At 38.5% G+C, this 17,578-nt stretch overlaps 1 protein-coding gene across 6 annotated transcripts in view; it reads right to left on the reverse strand.

The window, feature by feature from the left end:
* The window catches only part of TMEM116 (transmembrane protein 116), a 138,554-nt gene that overhangs the window by 36,102 nt on the left and 84,874 nt on the right, over positions 1–17,578 (reverse strand). For 3 of the 6 annotated variants that reach the window (XM_060120676.1, XM_060120673.1, XM_060120674.1), the window contains 7 exons: positions 12,889–12,938; positions 11,878–11,961; positions 11,398–11,536; positions 9,764–9,833; positions 9,302–9,430; positions 8,678–8,751; positions 7,514–7,901 (listed from right to left, as the gene is read on the reverse strand). In XM_060120676.1, coding sequence (XP_059976659.1) covers positions 7,695–7,901; positions 8,678–8,751; positions 9,302–9,430; positions 9,764–9,833; positions 11,398–11,536; positions 11,878–11,961; positions 12,889–12,938 — 753 coding nt within the window. In that variant the 3' untranslated portion in view covers positions 7,514–7,694. Of the gene's footprint in view, positions 1–7,513; positions 7,902–8,677; positions 8,752–9,301; positions 9,447–9,763; positions 9,834–11,397; positions 11,537–11,877; positions 11,962–12,888; positions 12,939–17,578 lie in introns of those variants that run through there. The other 3 variants (XM_060120679.1, XM_060120675.1, XM_060120678.1) reach the window with 2 other exon arrangements.

A 17,578-nucleotide genomic window follows, 5' to 3' on the forward strand; every position in this document is an offset into this window, starting at 1 on the left:
TGATCTATGTGTCTATCCCATCACCAATACTACACAGTCTTGAAACTCAGTAGAGTGGTCCCTCCCACGTTACTCATTCCCAAAATTATTTTAACTATTCTAGTTTTTTTGCCTTTTAGAAAACATATATTCACAATAAATAAATATTTCACACTGTGTACATATATACCAAATCATCATATTGTACACTTTAAATATATAAAATTTTATTTGTGAATTATACCACAGTAAAGTGAGGGGGAGAAAGTTGAGAAGAAAAAAATGCCAAGAGCTTGATAGAAAAAGGGGAAAAGACATTAACCGACAATTGTTAAAAGATATAAAAATGGCCTTTAAACATATTAAAACATTTCAAATTCACTCAAAATCAGAAAAATACAAATTAAACAATATCGACCTGCTACTTATCACCTATCAGTCTGGTGAAAATTAAAACGTATGGCATGGCAATATACTCTGTTGCTTAGACTTTGGGGAAACAGGCACTCTGATACACTGCCAGTGGAAATGAAAACTGGCAAAAACCTTCTGAAGGGGAATTTGGCAATATCAAACAAAGCTACATATGCAATTAGCATGAACACTACCTTCTCATTTCTAGGAATTTTCCTCCACAAAAATATATATGTGCAATATTATTTGCTGATGATAGTGTATAATTTCAAAATAATATAAACAATGCAAAAACCCATACATAGGAGAGTGAATAAATTATGGTACATCTATAAAACTACTATGTAGCTATAAAAAAGAGAATGAGGAATATTTCTATAAACTGATATGGAGTGATTTACAGGATGTATCTTTAAGTTTAGAAAGGAAAGTGGAAAATATTATGCTACATTTACATAAGAAAAAAGGGGATACAAGGAAATGTATCTGCTTATTTGTGCAGAAAGAAATACAGGAAAAATAAACCAAGTACTATTGAGACTGATGAATGAGAAGTGGGTAGAAAGAATAAGGACATGGGAACAGGTTAAAGGCTTTGAATACACGTTTTTATATAGTACTGACTTTTAGAATCATGGAAACATTTCACATACATTTCCCTCCAAATCATCAGCAACATCCCAAATGTGGGGGCAAACCAGAATGAAATACAAACAGTAACATATGACCCTAACTGAATTAAAAATGAATAACATGACCATACTGAATAGGTCTGGATAGAAAAGTACCAATCTAAATAATTTTGGGAAACATTATTGCAACCTCATACTGTAAGGCTAAAGATAAAAAGAACTGAACGTATTGGGTTGACCAAAAAGTTCCTTTGGTTTTTAAGTAAAAATAAAAGACACATTTTTCCTTTTCACCAAGAACTTTATTGAACAACGTATTCACCATTTTGTTCCACTACCTTCTGACATTTTTCAGGCAACTTCATAATTCCATCTTCCCCAAACTTTTTAATCTTTTTGAGCAACGAACTGTTCCAGGTGCCTTTTACAGTCTTCCAGGGAATTGAAATTTTTTCCATTAAGAGAATTTTGTAAAGACCGAAATAAATGGAAATCCGAAGGTGCAATGTCTGGTGAGTATGGCAGATGAATCAGAACTTCCCAGCCAAGCTGCAACAGTTTTTGTCTGGTCATCAAAGAAACATGCAGTCTTGCATTATCCTAATGGAAGATTGTGTGTTTTTCTGTTGACTAATTCCAGATGTTTTCCATCAGGTGCTGCTTTCAGGTGGTCTAATTGGGAGCAGTACTTGTTGGAATTAAACGTTTGGTTTTCTGGAAGGAGCTCATAATAGAGAACTCCCTTCCAATCCCACCATATACACATCATCACCTTCTTTGGATGAAGCCTGGCCTTTGGTGTGGTTGGTGGTGGTTCATTTCACTTGCCCCACGATCTCTTCAACTCCACATTATTGTACAGTATGCACTTTTCATCACCCGTCACAATTTGTTTTAAAAACAGAACATTTTCATTATGTTTAAGTAAAGAATTGCATGCAAAATACGGTCAAGAAGATTTTCTTCACTTAACTTCTGTGGAACCCAAACCTCAACGTGAATAACATAACCAAGCTGGTGCAGATGATTTTCAACGCTTGATTTGGATATTAGGAGTATGTCGGCTATCTCCCATGGTATAACTTTGATTGTTCTCAATTAACGCCTCGATTTTTAAAAAATATTTTAATTAATTAATTTATTTGGCTGTGCTGGGTCTTAGTTGCAGCACGCAGGATCTTCATTGCAGCATGCGGGATATTTAGTTGAGGCATGCAAACTTTTAGTTGCAGCATGTGGGATCTAGTTCCCTGACCAGGGATCGGACCCAGGCCCCCAGCATTGGGAGCACGGAGTGTTAGCCACTGGACCACCAGGGAAGTCCCTAATATCTCAATTTGATCACTAACAACTTCAACTAGTCTACCCGACCATGGAGCATCGTCCAGCAAAAAATCTCCAGCACGAAACTTTGCAAACCACTTCTAACACATTCAATCAGTCACAGCACCTTCTACATATACTGCACAAATCTTTTTTTGCATTTCAGTTGTGTTTTTACCTTTCTTGAAATAATAAAGCATAATATGCCGAAAATGTTGGTTTTTTTCTTACATCTTCAATATTAAAATGGCTACGCAAAAATTCACCAATTTTGATAAGATTTTTTAAAATGCATGCTGATATGACAGCTATCACGATACAATCTACCAAAATTGTTTCAAATGAAGTTAGAGACAACTAAGCACTACTAGAGCCATCTTACAGAAAAATCTGAACGAACCTTTTGGCCAACCCAATAAACACTGTTCTCCAGTTCATATATTTGCTTTTCACAGAGGCATGGGTTAGTTACTCTAAAAATACTTTACATGTATCCTAGGATTGAGCAACTAAACAAACATATTGTGAATAATTTTTTTTTTAAAAAGGAAAAGGATTGGATGTTTGAAATGGGCTGTATGGTACAGAGTAGGGAATGGTGCAAAAGGCATTAAACAGCAGAGGCCTGTGACCTACCCAGAAATCCACAAACCTCTGCTCTGGAAGTTAAGTTTCAATGACTCAAAAGAGTACTGGATGACAGGAAGGGAAGGCTGTTCCATGGGAACTGGGACTAAGGGAAGAGGTTATATATTTTCTTTTCTTGGGGCCTGATCCTGGATCGTTGTACTGACTGGACCTCTGAAAGTTTCCTCTCCTTGGTATACTCCTCTATGAAGACAGCAGGAGCTCAGCTAAGGAGCACTAAAACTGTTGTTCTTTGAGGGTGGTTGCAAAGTAAGGACACTCCAGAAGAGAGAGAGCTCAAGAGGAGTAGGAAGAGACATAGTCAAAAGGTAGGTGTCATCATGTAATACTCTGAGGGTGGGAGCAGCTATCCTTCTGGCAGGCAGCATAGCTTTGATCTTTGGCCAAACAACTGTGTCACTGACAAAGACTTGGGTCCAAGGGAAGTCAACTCACAGACAGAGGTCTGGGATCATTTGCTGTTTCACTTGGGCCATGACAATGACAACCCCAGTTAGTTACTTTGCCTGCCCCCTGTCTTGTATTCTATGAAATCAAGTGGTCATGGATAAGGTTTGGAGTGATGTTTCTTCAAGGAATGCCGCTTAGGGCATTTGAGAAAGGGCCCTTCCCATATTAAGCTGCATGTCACTTTATTGGTAATTGTGACTATTCTTCCAGGGATGCACTGTAGTGGGAATCTCTTTATTATGAAATAGTCTTCCCTAGGAACCTGATGATGTTCAGAGAACTAGAAGAAAAAGCAGAAAAGGTGTCCAATGTCCTGCTCGAACAAGAAAAATGGCATACTATTAAGTTGAAGCAAAAGAAAGAATTATTTGTCAAGAAGTTCCCTGTTTATACACATCAAAATGGGAAACTAAAAAAAAAAAAAAATGGGAAACTAGTATTGCTTTTATTCAGGATGACTGAGTATTCAGAGGACGACCTGGATTCTTTTGTGACAATCAGCACTTGCTCAGGGCAAAAGGGAATCCTGACCTTAGATGGCACTGTCTTTGGTATCAAGCCTATATATATTGAGCATATATGGTTTACAGCATATCTTTAAAATCAGGTGAGTCTTGTGTAATCCGTGGAGATAAGCAAGAGGAGCTCTTAAGCACTTCACAATTTCAGAGCAAAATAGAACCTTTCTCAGTTCCTATGTCCTATATGTGGCCACTTCCCAAGTATGTACAAGTTGATTGTGGTTGACAATAAGTGATTCCAAATGTGGAATAATAATGTTACCAAGACCACAAAGATGTTAATAGATGTCCATGCTCTGGTCAATAGGTACACAAAGGATATAACATGAAAGCGGTGCTTACTGGGTTAGGGATATGGATAGAGAAAACCCTTGTGCAAATCTTCCTGAATTTGCAGGAAACACTTCAAAATTTTATACACTGGAAAGGCCGGAATCTCTTGAGAGGGGTGAAACATGATGCTGCTCATGTGATTATTGGCCAAATTCTTGGGAAGTATGAGGGCCATGCATTTCTCAGTGGTTACCTGCATTGCCAAGAATGAAACCATTGCTGAATCTTTCTTTCATGAAGATACACCACATTTCACAGCTTTCATAGCTCATGAGGTTGGCCATGACTTGGGAATGAAGCATGACCACGTGGCCTGCAAGTTCCATAGCCAGCACCTCTGTACTACGCATGAATTTATTACTGTAGATATGGGCTTCAGCAACTGCAGCTTCCACTATTTCCACCAGCTGTTGCATAAGCACAGAGAGGGCTGCCTATTTAATAGAACTGAGCTCCAAAGCTCTTTTTGAAAGCCATATTGTGGGAATAAGATATTAGACAAAGGAGAAGAATTTGACTACGGCAGTGTTCTTGACTGTCAAAAGGATCACTGTTGTCTGCCCTCATGCCAGCTGAGGAAGGGTTTAAATTATGCATTTGGATCTTGCAGCAAAAACCGCAAATCTCTAAAAGCAACCACAACTTGCCACCTCAGCGTGGATAAGTGTGACCTCCCAGAATACTGTAATGGCACCCCCAAGTGCTGCCACACGGACACCTACAAGCAAGATGGCACTCCTTGCAAGGAACAAGGTTATTGTTGCCAAGGCCGGGGTTGAAGCCTGGAGAATCTGTGTGTTAAAATCTTTGAAAGGGGCACAAAGGTTGCCCAGGAAAGTTGCTAACATTAATGAATACCAAGGGAGACAGGTTTGGAAACTGTGGCAGTGAATCTAAAGGGATATTTAAAGTCTTCAGCAAGTGCAAGGCCAGAGATGTAAAAAGTGGGAGGCTGCTATGAGAAAACATCCAAAGGCTCCCATGCATTGAGAAACATCAAACACCCAGTTCCCCATGCAGAACACATGGTATTGGGGTGCAGAGATTTTTTGAAGCTACAGACTGGGCTGATGAGGAGGAGGTGAAGGATGATACAACATATGGTTCAAGGAAGATCTGTATTAATCAAAGCTGCATAGATACAACTGTACTCCACTATGACCGTAAACTGGACAAGTCATGAAGTCATGGGAGGGGTATTTGCAGAAATTTTAAGAACTGCCACTGTATCTATGTCTATGCCCCTCCTACATGTGAATTCAAGGGTTACATAGTTTGAATAGTGGCCCTCCTACTCTCAGCATGACGAAGAGTTGATAATCCCAATCTTGCCTACCATTTTATTATTTTCCATTCCTACTATCTTTTTATTTGCCTACATCTATAGAATATCTAAGACCAGTGTCAATGCAAAAAATTCATCAGAGAAGCAAGATGAACAAACCTGACATATATTTGATAATTATCTTCTTTCTGGTAATAAAGTCAAATATGAAGTGATACCAATAGGACATTTTAAGAATTGGACTCCTAAATTCTGGTGTCCCTCAAGGTCTACGGAAATGAGAATCTTGCTTCCATCTGTCTTTCTATATGCTGAATTCTTATTAGTTTTTAAATTAAAAGAAGTTAAAGCAGCTCTTTAGGTAAGGCAATCTTTCTTGTTCTGTGCTACCCAGTAATCTGTGTTATACGTCTTAGGAGGCCTCAAGATGTGTTCTTGACATAATGAAGTCAGGTTACCATCCATAGTAAGGCTGAAGCTCATGGCCTAAAACCTAAAGAACTATTATTGAGCTCCCTAACATTTCTACTGAGAACTCCTTTGGAAAGATCTCTGGAACTTACTTTTCAGAGTATACTGTCTAATGCACCATTATAATCTACTCTGTCAATTTCCTCTAATCTTAAGGATTTTGCCTTGCACTGATGAAGGGAATTTACCAGGTGAAAAGTATCTGATTATTAGTTCCAGATGTTTTAGTTGATTGTCATTCCAGTTTTTGCCCATTTGGCTTTCCCCTTTGTTTTGGCATCATAGTATCTGATGCCCTGGCCTCAGTTTGGCCTTGTTAATGACTTAACTGGAGAGACCAAACATCACTTGTTATGTGACTAAAGAGGAAGAAACATTAAACATCCCTACCCATGAATGAGGCTCTTCAGTGTGGGAATCTTTTATTTCCCCAAAGGTTAAATTCTACTTGTTAGTCATTCATTCATCTGTTCATTCATTTATTCAATACACATATATTTAGCACTTACAGCCAGATTGAACCATGTAAAATTGATATTAGACCATTTTCACCTACAAAAATGGCAAGTTCATATGGTTCAACCTAATTCTACGTCCAAGCACTATGAAACCTACCTTGGGTTTTTGCTTATAAATGAGAGTTGAGAAGTTTTTGATTCAGAGTTTTAGTCCTGATTTCTCTTAAATCTTATTATCCACTGTAACTTCAAAAGACTGGCCTTAATTTTATGGAGCAGGAAGGTTCCTATTGCTAAGGCCTAGAACGGCATGGAATATGTAAGAGACTAGGATGTGGTGTGTATGAGGATCCCACTATCACTTTTTTTTAAATTAATTAATTTATTTTGGCTGCGTTGGGTCTTCATTGCTGCACACGGGCTTTCTCTAGTTGCGGCGAGTGGGGGCTACTCTTCTTGCGGTGCACAGGCTTCTCATTGAGGTGGCTTCTCTTGTTGCGGAGCACGGGCTCTAGGTAGTGCGGGCTTCAGCAGTTGTGGTTCGCGGGCTCTAGAGCGCAGGCTCAGTAGTTGTGGCGCACACACTTAGGTGCTCCACGGCATGTGGGATCTTCCCTGACCAGGGCTCGAACCCGTGTCCCCTGCATTGGCAGGCAGATTCTTAACCACTGCGCCCCCTACTATCATTTTTTTTGGCAGCTTCTGTCCTTGCTTCTTCTGAGTTTCCAAAACTCTTCAAAAAATGTAAACCCAGGACTTTGTACAACCAAAAGGAGAGTAATAGCAATGTGAAGATCTGAGAAAGTTGTTGCATGCCACACTACTTCCCCCACAACCATGGAGTAGAGAGCCTGGAAATACTTTATATAAATAATAACTTGGAATTTATTTTTTGTAGAAGAGACTTAGACAAATCTAATATCTATTGAAATAATGAGTCTATCTCTTAGGTGCAAAGTGGCTTCATCTCCCTGAATAGTGACTTTACTTGTGAATCAGAGAATAATGATTAGATCCCACCCACTTCACCTAGAGTAGCTACTAACCATGGCACTACACTCCCTTTCACTTCCGTAGTTTAAGGCATGGTTAGAAAAGACTTAAGATGTTCTTCCCAAACATTCCTCCCAAACCATTAGTGTAGAATCATTCCAGTTCTGGATGTTCCAGTTTTACAGTTTCAAAGAATGGTGGAGGTGCTAGTAGCAAAAGCAATGGTAGACTCCAGTGGATCTAGGCCTCTGCTATAGAATCTCTTCTGTGAGCATAATAATGGTGTCTGGGTGTCTGCATCATGCCGAGCTTCTTGCTTTAGTTGGTAGAACTTGTACTGTGTCCAGCTGTATACTCCACAGTTGAGCAGACCCTGAGATGATGCTGTTAGAGCCTGGAGGAGATGAAGGGGTGATGGAGCCCATCCTTCAGATTTTCAGAGATTTGGGGAATAGTTTCCATTCCTCTTATTTATAAATCACTGTTATATTTATTCTATCTCAAAAATCAAAATTTGGTGTCAGTTTTTAAAAAATATTTTTCTAGCTCTTCCTGAACTCACTCTTCCCACCATACCTTGTTATGGATGACTGAGAGTTAGTCATATTTCTTAGTATATACATAGGGATAATGAAGTCGTTTCAATGGCCCTCCTTATTGCCCCATTTCCCAGGTTAGGCTTGAAGAAACTGCCCTATCACCATAGTCGGATAGCCCAAAAAACCCTTCTTAAATCTGATAAAGGATGAAAAGAGAGAACCATTTTTTCTTTACTTCTCTCTCTCCATTCACCTAGAATAGCTAATTTATCCCATTCATTTCACTCTGGGTGAGAGAGAATCATGTCACTATCAGAGTTTCATAAGAACATTATCTGGTAGATCTTTTCTTTTGTTACCCATCCCTTAAAAAAAAAACACATCAATGAAATGAAGTTGGCCTGAGATATACATGCTCTGGAATGCATGGCAGCACTTTCACAAAGGTATCTACCTCATCTGTGAGGAAATTTCCACATTCTTCATGACTGAATATAAATAATATATTTCTCTCTTGCAATGCAGAAAGAAATACCCTAAGGGGAAAAATTGTGCTTACTGAATAATGGCAATGTAAGAGAACAGGATAAGAGAGTATAAGAACAGAAATGCTGGATGTTCAAGGTGTTACCTGGAGAACATAGAGGGCCATGTGAAGTTTGGTGTCCTGTGGCTTAGTCATCTTTATGATCATCAGAATGACAGCTGTGAAAACACAAAGTATAAATCTTGCTGCCAGCCCTGGCTGCCTGAGCATAATTTTTTTCAGTATACACGCCTAAGCATTGTGAGAATTATAGGCATAATGAAGACTAGCAGTGAGATTAACCAGTTATATAAACCACTGGCCTCAGATCTCCAACCGCTATTCCTCATTGATTAAACTTTGCAGATTATTAGAGTAGCAATGGTGGCAAGACATACTACAGGAACATCATAAGTTACAATTCTTAACTTCTTATGTTTACCAAGCCCTTTCATAAACATTATCCTATCTGATCCTTACACTTTAACTTTATGTAGTAGAAAGGGCAGGTGTTAATGTCTCTGAGTTCTGTCAGTACATTTCCTCTCATATCATCTCACATCTAATTCTCTTAATTTCTAAAACATAAGAAGGTACGGGTGGAATGAAGGTAAATTTTACATGCTGGACAGAAATTTGTAGTCATCCTTCTTGGTGAGACTACCTTGCTTGACCACAATCTAATGGTTACCCTTTTCATTGCCCAAATCTTTCCATTAAGATACCCACCTGGGCCCCAGCAGCAAAAGAAGGCCACGGGGTAGAAGCGTACTCGCTGCTCCACAATGTGAATCACTGCCCACTGTTCACTCCCCAGAAAGCCAGTCGATTTCAGAAACTTCTTGTAAAGTGTCTGGGCTTGAATGAGTAAGACCTAAACATGAGTATAGCGGTGAGTAGTCTGCCTAAGGCTTACTAAAACTTCCCAGGTCTAGCCTATCATTTTGGAGAGATCCTTCTCTTAGGATCTGACAGCAGGAAAGACCATCCTCCTGTCTTTACCATCTGAGACCAGGCTTTTTTTGAGAGAAAATTATCTCTAGAGTGATCTTTTGCTTGGCCAGGTAAATTGACAGATATTAGTCAAACTATATATGTTCAATACATAAACCTTACATCAACCCTCAGGCTTTCATTTTTCTCAATGAAGTTAATCACAATATGCATGGGAAGTTAAAACTAAGATCTAACCAGATTCTCTTTTAAAACACTTTATTAAAGGCTGTGTTGCAGGGAGATCAGCTCGGTGCTTTGTGACCACCTAGAGGGGTGGGATAGGGAGGGTGGGAGGGAGACACAAGAGGGAGGAGATATGCGGATATATGAATATGGTGAATTACATGTACAGTACAGCTGATGCACTTTGTTGTAAAGCAGAAACTAACATACCATTGTAAAGCAATTATACTCCAAAAAAGGTGTTTAAACTAAATAAATAAAGGTTGTGTTATTAAGTGTTCTGTGCTTAATACCCCTAAAATAAATACTTTAGCACTGTGACAGAGCTTAAATTCTCAACTCCCAGAAAAAAAGTTTTAGGAAGTCTCTTCTTGCACTTAGATGGAAAACAGATTGTTTTTCCCTTCCATTTGGGAGCAATTTGAATACGGTTTAGTTAATGAAATAAATATAAATCAGTTCAATGTCCTTTTTGTGGGGAGTAAATTAGGTAATAAAATCTGTCCAAATCTGAAACTTTTTCTAATAATCCAGATCCACTCTGTAAGTTAATAACCCAATTACTTAAGGTTAGCCATGTGGTTTCCTTTCCCCACAGACATAGGAATCATAAAGAGGCTTGAACTTATTTGAGAATATTTACATCTAGTAGAATCAGTTCACCGTTTGCTGATTACAAAAGAATAAGAATGCCAGTCCTGAATGCCCACTGAAGCCTGGGTTATTCTGAAGGAGCAAACAGGAATCCCTAGGGTGCCAGGTTTTGGGACACATGTCTCTGCTGTCAATCAGTTCTAAATGAAAACCATCAAGGCCATTTTAATATAAACTAGTCATTGTGCATTCTTTACAAAGTTGCTGATTTGATCTAAGCTATCTCCATAACTTATTTTTGAATTGTCAAAGAAAATTTTCCACAATTGTATTTCATTCACAGATGTTAGTTGTGTTAGCAAAAGGAAAAAAACTGTGGGATAAAGTTGGTCTGCAACCAGATAGTTTATAATTCCTGAACTAGCATATGAAAAGTGGAGAAAATGATACTGGAAAGTAGATATGACAAATAAAAAGGCATGTTCACTTGCTTACTGATTTCGTACTGGGCAGTTATATATAAATAATGTATTGTCCCATGGATGATTACTTGTCCATCAGTCTGATGATGTCAAATGAGTATTTAATAACTGTCTGAGTCACTCAGCACTTTAAACCCAGTTAGACATAGCATAAATGCAAATTTATAGTCAATAAAGAATTGAGAAAAGAAAACTCTTTAATTATTTGGAAAATTAAAACAGAGAAGATGTCCTGTGTTCCAGAGTATCATACTTTATAAAGAATATACCCGACACATACTAGTTTTCTGGTCTGGTCCTCCATGAGGATCCACAGGAACACATTATTTCTAGAGTGAGCATAATTCTCGCATAATGAATATAGGCTCTTTTCCCCACTCATCATTTGATCTTGGGAAGTCCAAAAGACTGAGGTAGTAATTAAATTATCAATATCTGCTAGACACTTTCTTAGTTCTAGGACTATGAGAAGTGCCTCTCCGCCCCATCTTTCCCAGGCCTGGGTATACTGCCCCATCCCACCCAACCGCCCCCTCTCTTTCCATAAAGGCAAGTAGGGTGGCACCATACCACAATGGTGAGGAGGCTGAGTAGAAAGCTGGCCAGGAAAATGATAAGCCCATAAAAATAAAGTGTGCTACAGACTGATATGTTGGCAGAAGGCAGGACTTTAGCCATGGATGTTGGTGGTGAGTACATCAGGATACACCTAGGAAGAGAATCAATGGTCAGGAATGTTGCTACAGGTATAAGACCAGAGAGATACCTATTTGGTGCAACAAAAGTTAATGAGTATGTAATTTAACTTATCATTTAGCTAAGCCTTGCCCATAATACCTTATTCCTTCTCACTGACACATAATCATCTAGTCATTTTGTGTTGTATTTCTGCTTATATATTTTTGGCCTTGACTGTACAACTTGTCCAAACCCCATTTCAAATACAAGCACCTTGGCCAGAATGTATGTACAAAGTCTTCCTCCATCTTTGTTTGTAGAAAAGAATAGGTGTAGTCTATTATAAAAATGATAGGTTTGGTCCTTACTTACCTGTGGCTCTGGCTGAAGTTGCGGAAACATTCACTGGCATTGCCCAAACAGAATACAGGTATCATCAATAGTAGAGGTATCAGGCTGGGAGGAAAAAAACTTATCACCCTAATATTCAAACTTTTTTATGCCATTTTCCCTTTGCAAAATATTCTCCTGTCCTTCTTCCAACTCCGTCACCCCACCAGCTCTCTGCAAATACATATATTTAATTCCTTCAAGAAAAGTACCTCAAAAACTTTAAGTATACCTTCTTTTCAAGTTCTGGGGGAAGTGGAGTGGGAAATGTATTTTATACCTAGGTTAATAAACCCTAACAGAGTTTCACAGAGAGTCTCTGGGAGCTGTATGATCAGATTAAAAATCCAAGTGGGTAATCGTGAAATGAAAAAGCTACCAAGGAGCTCTGTGATCAGTCTGTTTCACTTTTCATGGTGACCAGTAATAACTTCATTCTCATCAGCTCCTTCCTGAGAGCTTTTCCAAAGCACAGCTTTAAGCAACCAGTTATTTATGCAGCTAAATATATCCAGATCCCTATAAGAGGAAAAGATCTAGGAGTAAAAGTTATAAAGTCTAAAACCAACTCAATGTGACTACCACTTTAGGTGAGATCCAGATCCTTTCTGAGCTTAATAATTTTAAGAGTCTCACCCAATGTTATAAAGGTGAATAAGATCTTGAAAACCACCTACTACAACTTTTCATGATATATGAAAAGGAATTAGAAGTCAAAAGACTTAAAGGGAACTATTTATTGAAGGTCACACAGAGTTAATGGCAGAATTGGGACTAAAACCTAATCTGAAACTTCAAATTGCTTGCCTATTTTACCTGGGAAAATGGAATCAATGATCACACATTTGTTGTTTCTTACTTAGTAAAGCTCTGTGAGGACTCAGGAGTGACAGAATCAATGGAAATAAGGGCATTGTCCTCCTATTTGTTCCTACCTAGACCCAAGACTAACAAGAATCTACGCCTTGCCAGGAAGGAAAGCAAAAATCTTACCTTGACAAAATGATGGCTATTTGACTAACTCGACAGGTATAACCTATAACCTATGAAAAGAATAAATGTGAGTAATGTCTTAGGATATTGCCAATCATATTACAATAAATACCAGATCATCACTTACCATTTGATAGTACAAAAATTCCCAACAGCAGGTTTACTTCAGTTAAGCAATATTTGATATAAAATTCAATGAAATAGGGGGCTTCCCTGGTGGTGCAGTGGTTAAGAATCCGCCTGCCAATGCAGGGGACATGAATTCAAGCCCTGGTCCAGGAAGATCCCACATGTCACGTAGCAACTAAGCCCGTGCACTACAACTACTGAGTCTGCGCTCTAGAGCCCGCGAGCCACAACTACTGAAGCCCGTGTGCCTAGAGCCCGTGCTCCGCAACAAGAGAAGACACCGCAATGAGAAGCCTGAGCACTGCAGCGAAGAGTAGACCGCGTGCAGCAACCAAGACCCAATGCAGCCAAAAATAAATAAATTTATTTTTTAAAATTCAATGAAGTAGATAGTTCCTTAGCACTGAAGATAACAGAATTTTATCTGTATTACTATATTCTAAAAAGTACACCAAAAGCCACAAAGAGGGCCTGTAGAAAGTAGCTTAATATAAGATTTGGATACCACAACAAATTCTCTTAAGAAGAAAGGCAAATATGAAATCACACCATAATCCTTCATCTTCTAATAATAGTTCAATCCTCTCCTCTTTTAGATCAAGGGAGGTGTAGACTTTTCAGACCATATGGGTGGAGTAAAAGTCTATGTATAAGACGACCAGCAGAAACCATTATAGGCCAGTTTCAGTATAATAGGGCAGAGTCAGAAAAGCCCTTTGAATATAAGACCTATCTAGAAGAAAGAACATTTCAAAAATTCCCAGTTGCATTAGACACTGTAAAACAACTTACAGAAGAATGGCCCATATCCACTAGGAATCTATGGAGAGAGATTTTGAAGAGAACGTCTTAATATAATAGAAAACAAAATTTTTTCTATTGGGTTGGCCAAAAAGCTCCTTTGGTTTTTAAGTAAAAATAAAGACACATTTTTCATTTTCACCAGGAACTTTATTGAACAACGTATTCACCATTTTGTTCCACTACCTTCTGCCATTTTTCAGGCAACTTCATAATTCCATCTTCCCCAAACTGTTTAATCTCTTTGAGCAAAGAACTGTTCCAGGTGCCTTTTACAGTCTTCCAGGGAATTGAAATTTTTTCCATTAAGAGAATTTTGTAAAGACCAAAACAAATGGAAATCCAAAGGTGCAATGTCTGGTGAATACGGCAGATGAATCAGAACTTCCCAGCCAAGCTGCAACAGTTTTTGCCTTGTCATCAAGGAAACATGCAGTCTTGCGTTACCATGATGGAAATTTATGCGTTTTCTGTTGACTAATTCCAGATGATTTTCCTCAAGCGCTGCTTTCAGTTGTTCTAATTGGGAGCAGTACTTGTTAATCGTTTGGTTTTCTGGAAGGAGCTCATAAAAGAGGACCCTTCCAATCCCACCATATACACAACATCACCTTCTTTGGATGAAGACTGGCCTTTGGTGTGGTTGGTGGTGGTTCATTTTGCTTGCCCCACAATCTCTTCCATTCCACATTATTGTACAGTATCCACTTTTCATCGCCTGTCACAATTTGTTTTAAAAACAAAATGTTTTCGTTACATTTAAGTAGAGAATCACATGCAGAAATACAGTCAAGAAGGTTTTTTTCACTTAACTTCTGTGGAACCCAAACCTCAACGCGATTAACATAACCAAGCTGGTGCAGATGATTTTCAACACTTGATTTGGATATTTTGAGTATGTTGGCTATCTCCTACGTGGTATAATGTTGATTGTTCTCAATTAATGTCTCAATTTGATCGTTATCAACTTCAACTGGTCTAGCCAACCATGGAGCATTGTCCACCGAGAAATCTCCAGCACGAACTTCGCAAACCACTTTCGACACGTTCGATCAGTCACAGCACCTTCTCTATACACTGCACAAATATTTTTTTGCACTGCGTTTTTACCTTTCTTGAAATAATAAAGCATAGTATGCCGAAAATGTTGCGTTTTTTCTTCCATCTTCAATATTAAAATGGCTACACAAAAACTCACCAATTTTGATCAATTATTTTAAAATGCATGCCGATATGACAGCTGTCACAATACGATCTAACAAAATTGTTTCAAATGAACTTAAAGACAACTAAGCACTATTAGAGCCATCTTACGGAAAAAGCCAAATAACCTTTTTGGCCAATCCAATATTTTAAGGCAGAGATCATATTATATTCTGGAATGCCATTGCTAGGGATCAATAAGGATTAAGTGAGCAATTAATCAATAATCAGAGCTGGGGGCTTCCGTGGTGGCGCAGTGGTTGAGGGTTCGCCTGCCGATGCAGGGAACACGGGTTCGTGCCCCGGTCCGGGAGGATCCCACATGCCGCAGAGTGGCTGGGCCCGTGAGCCATGGCCGCTGAGCCTGCGCGTCCGGAGCCTGTGCTCTGCAATGAGAGAGGCCGCGGCAGTGAGAGGCCCGTGTACCGCAAAAAAAAAAAAAAAAAAAAAATCAGAGGTGGGTAACTGATTTTCCCTAAGAACTTTGGATCAGGAATAGCAAATGATTTAAAGTAGAACAGCCAGTGTCGACTTCAGGTAAAATGGGAAATAAGTAAAATTAGTCTTTGGTGACCTCTCCCACTCACGTTTCTTCTTCTCTTTTTATTCTATCTTCTATCCATCATCACGTGGCTACCCTGTGTTTAACTGCTGTTCTTATCCACTGTCAATGAATCTCTGGTAAAAAGCTTACTAGTAATAGTTTAGGGCCGAAGTCTTCCTGGGGTATTTAAAAGAGAACTCAAAAATGAAAAACAAATCTTCAAGGCTCCTGATATAAAGCTATAATGACAGAATAATAGGCAGTGGGGGCAAATTTGGAGATAGAGTTTGTTTTCTTGGAATTAGTGTCATAGCATGGGTTATAAAGAGTAGTATCAATACTGCATTTGTATGCATAGAAAGCAACAGAATATTATATATGAGAGTTAATCTTACATCTCTCCTTCTATTTTCCTTCAAAAATTAAATTGCTCTGTAAGCAACAAGGATATATTATATGGCACAGGGAAATATAGCCATTATCTTGTAATAACTTTATTTTTTTTTATTATTATTATATTTTGCGGTACGTGGGCCTCTCACTGTTGTGGCCTCTCCCGTTGCAGAGCACAGGCTCCAGACATGCAGGCTCAGTGGCCACGGCTCACGGGCCTAGCCGCTCCGTGGCATGTGGGATCCTCCTGGACCGGGGCACGAACCTGTGTCCCCTGCATCGGCAGGCAGACTCTCAACCACTGCACCACCAGGGAAGCCCCTGTAATAATTTTAAATGGAGTATAATCTATATAAATATTGAATCAATATGTTGTACACCTGAAACTAATATAATATTGTAAATCAACTATACTTCAATTTAAAAAAAAGGTTAATTTGTTCTACTACCAGGAGCCCAAGACTCAGGATAATATTCCCCCATGTTGTCCCCATCCTTGGCTTCTGGTCTCATGACTACTTCTTTAGAGAATAACTCTGTGCCTGAAGAACTTCTCTCAAATTCCAGTTAGTCTCTTAGCTTATGAGTGAATGAATGAATAAAAACTTTAAATACTATATCTATACATTTCTTGAACTTCTTTGACATTAATCTGCTTGAAGGGAGGGAACTGAACTAATTGTTTCTTTGTAGTATCTTCTAGCTCCAGGATTGTAGGATTATGTAAACAAACATGTAAAATGGATATATAGCCGTGGGTCATTACTAAATTGCAGGGAGTTAAGAAACTATACAAGTTGAAAATATAAAAGAATAATTATAAGGGTTGAATCCTCAGAGGTAAACAAGAGATAAAGGGATCAGAATATAGTCCTGGGCTGTACAATACAGTAGCCACTAGCTTCATGCGGTTAAATTAAAATTAAGATTAAATAAAATAGAGATTAAAAAAAATTAAATGAAATAAAAATTCAGTTCCTCAATCGCATCAGCCACATTTCAAGTGCTCAGTAGCCACATATGACTAGCGGCTATAGAACTGAACAGTACATAAAATATTTTAATCATTGCAAAGAGTTCTATTGACAGTACTTGTACAGACTGTAATATCCTGTCTGGGATGCTGATAAGGGGGTCTCGTCATATTAATTTTTCAAGGATTTCCTTACCGCACTTTGTCCTTACAACAAAAAAGAAAAAAAAGAGAGAAAAAAATTTAAAAGCATTCTATACTCCTGCCCTTTTCCAGCAGTATGTATCTAGAGCAAGGCTACAAAAAGCAAGAAGAGTATCTTCTTAAGAAGTCAGTCAAGTGAGAATTTAAAAGTATTGTAGCATTTTAGAGCTGGAAGAAGACATTAAAAATCACAAAGACCAGCACTTCATTTTTATGATGAAAAGTTGAGGCCCAAGAAAGGGAGATGACATGTCCAAGGACATACAGGAGATAAATGACAGAACTAGGTTTATAAGACAGATCTCCTGATTCACTTTCAAATGCTCTTTTCACAGTGCTATAATACCATTTATTCATTCAACAAACATTTGCTGAGTTTCCCCATATACATGACAGTATACCACTTTCATTTGTTCTAGAACTGATGTGTAGGCTCTGGAAGA

This window comes from Lagenorhynchus albirostris, chromosome 14, assembly GCF_949774975.1.
Source record: "Lagenorhynchus albirostris chromosome 14, mLagAlb1.1, whole genome shotgun sequence".
NCBI classification, from domain to species: Eukaryota; Metazoa; Chordata; class Mammalia; order Artiodactyla; family Delphinidae; genus Lagenorhynchus; species Lagenorhynchus albirostris.